General features: G+C 34.4%; 2 protein-coding genes across 2 annotated transcripts; one reads left to right on the top strand and one right to left on the bottom strand.

Moving 5' to 3' along the window:
* Positions 1 to 488: 488 nt before the first annotated feature.
* LOC108213315 (G2/mitotic-specific cyclin C13-1) lies at positions 489 to 2782 on the bottom strand. Its single transcript, XM_017385096.2, has 7 exons — positions 2335 to 2782; positions 1900 to 2132; positions 1654 to 1806; positions 1522 to 1555; positions 1279 to 1428; positions 995 to 1129; positions 489 to 900 (listed from the first exon to the last, which is right to left on the bottom strand). Exons 1-7 carry the CDS (start codon positions 2644 to 2646, stop codon positions 826 to 828), a joined length of 1092 nt encoding a protein of 363 aa, XP_017240585.1. The 5' UTR covers positions 2647 to 2782; the 3' UTR covers positions 489 to 825.
* A 2787-nt stretch (positions 2783 to 5569) lies between these two features.
* LOC108212243 (glycine-rich cell wall structural protein 1.0) lies at positions 5570 to 6484 on the top strand. Its single transcript, XM_017383968.1, has one exon. The coding sequence runs from the start codon at positions 5570 to 5572 to the stop codon at positions 6482 to 6484; it is 915 nt and encodes a 304-aa protein (XP_017239457.1).
* Positions 6485 to 6994: the final 510 nt, after the last annotated feature.

The following is a 6994-nucleotide window of genomic DNA, read 5'->3' as shown; positions in this document are numbered from 1 at the left end:
TTTTAAATATGCTATATGTTCGGCAACTCAAACGAAACATAATAATATAATATATATCCCCCCAAAAATATTCAAAATAAATCTACATGGACCTTACTAGCTACCGCAACTCTGAAGAATATAAGCTGCTACCATAGTAATAGCTGAAAAGAGCTATTACTATGGTAGCAGCTTATATTCTGCTTCAAACATACCTAACTTCACTTATTGCTCGACAAATAAATAATCTGCAAGACTGCTAGTATGCTGCTAAGAACCTTAATTATATCACTATTCACTACAGAATGTATATCTAATATCTCTGTTACAATTACCCCAGCTGCTAAGAATAGAGGGAAGAAAAAAAAGGTAAACAGCTAAAGCCCCGCTCATACTTTATGTTTACATTATAAGAGTCAACATGTCTATTGCATTTACCAAATTTAGTTGGAGAAACAAGCCATACTAATTCTTCATTCAAATGCAGAAAAAATACAGATCTGCCTATGTTCTTTTAAAGAAACCAAGACATTCATTGAGATTTCATGGCAATTCAAAACTTCTACATAAAATCATATAATTATTTAACTAAGCAAGGCTATATATTGAAAAGGCTTCTAAAAGTTCTATGATATATTTGATCTTGAATGAATCCAATGTAATATTCACGTAATCACCTCATGTATCAGTTGTATCGTAAAGTAACATACAACAGTGTACTAGCACTGATGCAACTACCTATATTGAAAATTCTCGAACATTCCCCAGTGAGCAGCTTAATCCATAGGATCAGAAATTACTCAAGTTGGATGATCGTACTGCAAGTGCATCCACAAGGACTGTTCTTCAATAATATTCTTTGATATCAGCAAAGAAGCAAACTGGAATTTCTGGACTAGTTAGCTCCGAAACATTCTTTAGCTGTTTCAACCAAATGCAAAGTGAATCAAATCTCCATCTTCATATATCTAGAGAGATAGAAAGAGAAATCAAAGACAAATTGCCACACTCATACCTCATGATGAGCATATTTTTCTCTAATTGCTGTCAAGGAGCTCCCTCTTTTCCTCAACTGCAAATCTTGTATGATAAGTACGCATTCTTTCAAATCTGATGGCCTATAACCAGAGTATTGCTGCAAAGCTGAAGTCTGCAACATGTTTAGAACAAATGAGTTAACTTGATATAGCTAATAGAGTATAAAAGTGTTATGATTTTTAGCATTGCACATAGTTACTTTCTTATTAGTTATAGGTACACCTATACCAATATGTTAAAATAAATAGTTAGGTTTTATACCCAAGGATGCATTTTTGAATCAATGGTGATCTTAGCAAGAAAAATAACTGATGCCGCCACCAAAGAAGGTAAGAACTTGATGCATTCATAGTCCAGAAGACTTAGTTCAGCCAGGTAATAACCCAAGAACTGCAACTTTAAACTTGGAGTCTGAGGGAGATGAGAAGTAGATGTAAGTACAAATTAAAAGATAACATCATCAATAATGTGCATCAAACATAGAAGTGAGCAAGAACTACTTACTTTCTGAGTTTCTTGGGCAACACTGTTATATTTTCTGCAAAAACAAATAACAAGAATTTTTTCTACAAAATGTTAGCCAAATTAAGTGTAAACATTCTTATTACAAAATTAGTTTGCTAATAATGCACGCACCGTAGAAATGTTTTCACAGTAGGATTCCCCATTTCAAACTTCAGAGATTTGAGAACATCAGCCTCCATTTTCACAACCTCTTCTCTAGAGTACGTATTATCAGTGATATCACAAAAATCATCAACATGTGGTGGATTGATTTCTTCATACTTTCTATTCATGAACCGAAACATACATCCATTAGAATAAAGAAGCATAATATCATCCTTAGAACATACTATTAATAGACAGAAACCAGATGCTTACGAAGCAATCAGCATCGAAGAGACGCCAAGAAGCTGAAGCTTCTTCCTATTCAGAACATTAACCGATAAGTATCTATCGATGTACGACACCGTGAGATACAAGGTGTCAGAATGAAGCTTGTACTCCAAAGCTACCTCAACTAACCAATCAACCAAAATGGCTCTCATGTTCGCAGTAACATCTTTCTGAACTTTTTCGATATAATTTGCCAGAGGCCTTCTTTTGGTTTCGATCTAAACAACAAAAAATAAAATCTCAAAATACATTCTTTAATTGCCAAACAATGACCAAATGAATGACTAATCGAATCCTACATCTTTTAATGAGTAACAACATAACATAAATCATCAAACAAAGCAAAAATCACTCTAACCAAAAAATATTAAAAAAACCCCAAGATGAATCAAACAAAATAATAAAAAAGATATAACAAACCTCCATGTTACGAAGATACTGATAAATATCAGAAGCATAAGCAGCACACATCTGTGGGTCATTCGAATCCCCGTCGACATCGATACTCGAACCGAATGCATCATCAGTTTTCTTAGTAACAACAGCTTTCTTCACTCGCTTGCTGGCCCCACACTCCGATTTCTTCGGCGCCGCAACAACATTGGATGAAATCTCGCCCAACACTGAACGCTTCTTGGTGAACGGCTGCTGGGAAGCGAGCACGCTCATGGCTGAAGCGGCCCTTTTAGTGGCTTGACGGGTCGCCCGAATGCAGTTTTCTTGACCCGTCATTGTGAATCTGTGCGCAGACTCGAGAAATGGTGCGTGTTTGTGGGAGTGAAATGGTGAGATGCAGAGAGGGGGATTTAATAAAGAGAGGGATGAGATGAGATGCCGCCATGTTTCGAAAATTTTTGAGGTGTGTTTCCGCCTAAATTGGTTTGGTTTTTTAATTTTCGAGGTGTTTGCGTGCTTGTGTCGAAAATATTTTGGTTTGTCTGCCCAAATTGTCTGAATGAATTGGACAAAAATGGGAGGATTTGTTTTTGAGTTTTTTACTTTTTTGTTGATATATTAAGAATCAAGGCTTATTTATGATCGTGTCAAGCACCAATTTAAATAGCTTTTATTTTTAATTATTATTTATTGTAATTAATAATATTTTTCTATTCGGTTACATTATCATTTTCTTAATATTTACTTATATTATAATAGTTTAGGTATAAAACTTTCTATTGTCACCTGATCCTATTTGAAATTTTGAAATTTTTAAAAAAATTATATATTAGGATAAGAATTTATTTTAGAATGAAAGGTAAAACGAATATTTTAATAAAATTATCACATTGTTATGATTTTGGAAGATATGAAAAAATATTTAACAACAACAAATATAAGTTGGCTTGTGAGTTTTTCAATCTTTAATAAAATATAATTTTTTAACTCATAATTATGTAGAATTCTAATCGTATTACATGTAAGCTAGTTGAAGTTCCTATTAGTCAGTAGTAGTGGTTGTTGTTACAATATTCATTTGATAAATTATTATAGAAGTCTAATATTTTTTTGAAGTTAAGTTACTAAAAGTATAACATCAAGAATAAAAGTGATTTGTAAGTAATTTATGATTTATAAATAATTTTTATCAAAAAAAATTCAAAAGAAATTGAAATTGAAAAAGTACTTCAAATTTATTTTTGACTTTAAGCTGACTTCTAAGAGTATCTTCAATGGAGTTGGTTATAATCGTTGGCTGAATTGGAACTGTAAGATATTATGTAAAATTTACTGAATCTGCAAAACATTATGCTTCAATGATATTGACTATATTAGTTGGTTATAATTTAAAAATAATATGTTATTAATATTTAGATTGTTAGAAATAGAATATACCAGTTTAATATGGTAATAATTTATATGTAATCAGCGGGAAGAAAGAAAATAAATTGCGGGAGATGATGTGAAATTCACTACAGATCTGTAGTGGTTCGACAAATAAAGTCATCCATAAGGGGATGGTTATAATTATAGACAAGGGCTTGCTATGCTTGGAGTGATGTTTTTTGTGGATATTGGCTAAAATTTTTAATTTTGGAATGCCAGCTAGACTTTTAGCTAAAGGCTTCTCATGGTTGGAGATGCTCTAACTTACTATACAAATAAACATTTTTCAGCTTAAAGCCAAGATGACTCAAAGCCCGGGTTTTAAGCCTAGACAAACAGGTTCTTAACGTGACTTAGGTAATAAGTAGAAGAGTTTAAAATGTTTGTTTGATTATTTTTGATTTATTATGAGTTATTAAAAATATAATAATAAAAATAAAAGTGATTTATGGGTAACTTATGAATTTCTATAAAAAAATACAAAAAAATTAAGTCACTGAAAAACTATCTGAAAATAACTTTCGACTTTAATTTAATTTCTGACTTATTTATGATTTTAATCCGACTTCTGATTTGTTACTTAAACAAAAAAATTTCCGCTTAAAATTAGAAATGATTTAAGTCCCTAATTTTAAGTTCAGACAAAGGCAAACAGGCTCTCATATTTTTGTAAATGTCACCTTATAAGTACCGAACACTTTTGGCGGGGCTTATTGAGCCCGATTTAAATTAGTTTCGATTTTTAAGCTGAAAAATATGTGTGTATAATAAATCATGCATTAATTTAAAGTTTAAAATAAAATGAAAACTAACTTAAAGTGAGAAATCGGTAGAATGTACTTCTACAAACAAACTTATTTTATAAAATAATATATTTAATAAAAAATAATTTCATCACTCAAATAAATAACTTGTCAAATCTATTATTATTATAGTTTTTTATCATAAGTCACATATAATATAAAATTACACAAACATCAAAATTAATAAGTCATGCTTTTAACTCACCCAAACGGGCTCACAGTCTGAATATAATTAATATAGTCTCTTCGTCCCTCTTAATTATTTACATTGTGGGATGAGATTCGATACACATTTTAATACTCTCACAAAATATAGTTTAATAAATTATTTTAATTTTTTTCTCTTCTAAATAAAAATTTAATGTTTAAATTTTTATACTAAAAAAGTTTTAAAAAATAAATTATGAAACTGTGTTTTATATGCGTTTTAAAATACGTAAATACGTGCCGAACAAGGAAAAAAGGGTAAAAAAAAATGAGAGGGTGTTAAATTAAATATAAGTTGCGGAGTTTTTATCTAACACGTTTCAGGTGTAACCGTTCTCAATATGGCACGAGAGCACTCACAGAAACTTAATATATGATGAGATCCTTAAACCCTTGCCAGAAAGAAATTCAATGTGAAACCTTGAACTAATCATCACGGTCACCAGAAAAAAGATAGAAGAGCTCTCAAGTGAATTGTAAAGGACAAAAACGACTTGGGCTTGTCTTTGGTGTCCTTCAAGTAATTGTAAATATGCAGAAATGTACTGCATTGATCGAGCTCATGTTAATGGGATGATGCTCAATAACGTGCTCACACCATGGAGCTACCATCATTTCTATCATGCCTTATGTCTTTCTTACCTACTGACAACCATGGCCAGCATGCTTTCGCATCGAAACGGTTATGTTGTAGGCTCCCATCCTTTTAGTCTGTTTTATCTTCTATATAACAGTGATCCTCACCAGCTCCCCTTCATTATAAATGTGAGATAAAAGAGTTGTGATAACTGTCCCGAGTTGCAATTTTATTGATAACTGTCATGGACAAGTACAAACAATTTTCTCGAATATTGTTTTGGTTTGTCTTGTGCTTGGGGTTCTACAGTTGTGCAGCTGGAGGTACTAGAGAAAGAAAGCTATGGATTCGAGTTAAGGATAGATGGTACAGAAATGGTGGAAGTGGAAGTATTGGATCAGGGAGAATGGGAAGGGTAACAGAGGAAATGCAGGACACCAATGATGGAGCTGCCTTTAATGCTGTGGGTCCTCAAGGAGCTGTGAGTCCTGGAGGACCTGTGGTTCCTGGAGGAGTTGTTAGTAATAGCGGTGTGGATGCGAGTGCTGGAGGTGCTGGTAAAGGTACTGGCAGTGGCGTTGGTGTTGGGATTGGTAATTGCGGGAAAGACTGGAGAGGCAATACTCGTTGTATTCCTGGTGTGGGTATTGGTGTAGGGGTTGGTGGGGGAAATGGTGGCGGGGGTGGGGGTGGGGGTGGTGTAGTTGGAGTTGTTGGGAATGGTGGAGCGGAAGGTGGAGGCATTGCTTCGGGAGGTGGAGGCCTCGGGTATGACTTGGGGGCTAAGGGTGGATATGGCTCAGTTGGTGGAGGACTCGGATATGACGTTGGCCCTTACAAGGGTGGAAGCTTTGGGAATAGTGGTGGATATGCAGAAGGTGGGGGAATGTCATATGGTTCAGGTAGTGGAGGACTCGGGTATGGTATTGGTGGTAACAAGGGTGGAAATTTTGGAAACAATGCAGGGTTTGTTCCAGGAGGCGGTGGAGAAGGCGTGGGTATTGGTAAAGGGTATGGGGAAGGCGTGGGCATTGGAAGTGGCAAAGGGTATGGGGGAGGCTATGGTAGTGGGGGTGGGGGAGGATATGGTAACTATGGGGGAGGAAGGCATGAGGAAGCTCAAAAAGAACACACCCTTGATCATTCTGGCAAGAACTAATTAGAATATAGAATGGTTTCAGTATGGTTTCAGTTGATAGTAGTAGGGAGACAATAGATGTAGTTCAGATTTTAATGTAATTTCCGCGATTTCCTAGCTCTATCTTCAATGTATCAGTAAAAGGTAAGCCTCTTTAGTCTTTAGTAGTAGTCATTCACTTTGATCCACAATCTACAATATCAACAGCCAATGCAGTTTATGTGAGATGGTTAACCAGATTTCCAGATGCAAATGAGCAACATACTGCGCCAGAGGGACATCAGGATCATAATAACAATGTAAAAATACATAATAATATGAACAGGACAAGCACACCCTATATGGTTGGAACCAAGTATCAAGCTTAATTTAGATAAGCTAATCCAGACTAATTGTCATCAGTCATATTTTTACATATAAGAAGCATCTGTAGTATACTGTATTCCTGTCAATCGACAAGAAAAATGAAGGCAGCAGTAACAAAGAAGGTAAAGCTGATAAAATCAATTCATCGTTAAGTAAGAAAGAAAG

The sequence above is a fragment of the Daucus carota genome, chromosome 3 (genome assembly GCF_001625215.2).
Source record: "Daucus carota subsp. sativus chromosome 3, DH1 v3.0, whole genome shotgun sequence".
Taxonomy (NCBI): domain Eukaryota; kingdom Viridiplantae; phylum Streptophyta; class Magnoliopsida; order Apiales; family Apiaceae; genus Daucus; species Daucus carota.
This window is presented reverse-complemented; position numbering and strand designations above follow the sequence as displayed.

What these genes read in the sequence shown, in the direction of transcription:
- LOC108213315 (XM_017385096.2), bottom strand. Translation starts at nt 2,646, where the DNA reads ATGACGGGTCAAGAAAACTGCATTCGGGCGACCCGTCAAGCCACTAAA. An exon ending in ACTGTGAAAACATTTCTACG is followed by an intron (nt 1,556 to 1,653) that starts GTGCGTGCATTA and finishes TTGTTTTTGCAG; the next exon opens with AAAATATAACAGTGTTGCCC. An exon ending in AAAAATATGCTCATCATGAG is followed by an intron (nt 901 to 994) that starts GTATGAGTGTGG and finishes TGGTTGAAACAG; the next exon opens with CTAAAGAATGTTTCGGAGCT.
- LOC108212243 (XM_017383968.1), top strand. Translation starts at nt 5,570, where the DNA reads ATGGACAAGTACAAACAATTTTCTCGAATATTGTTTTGGTTTGTCTTG.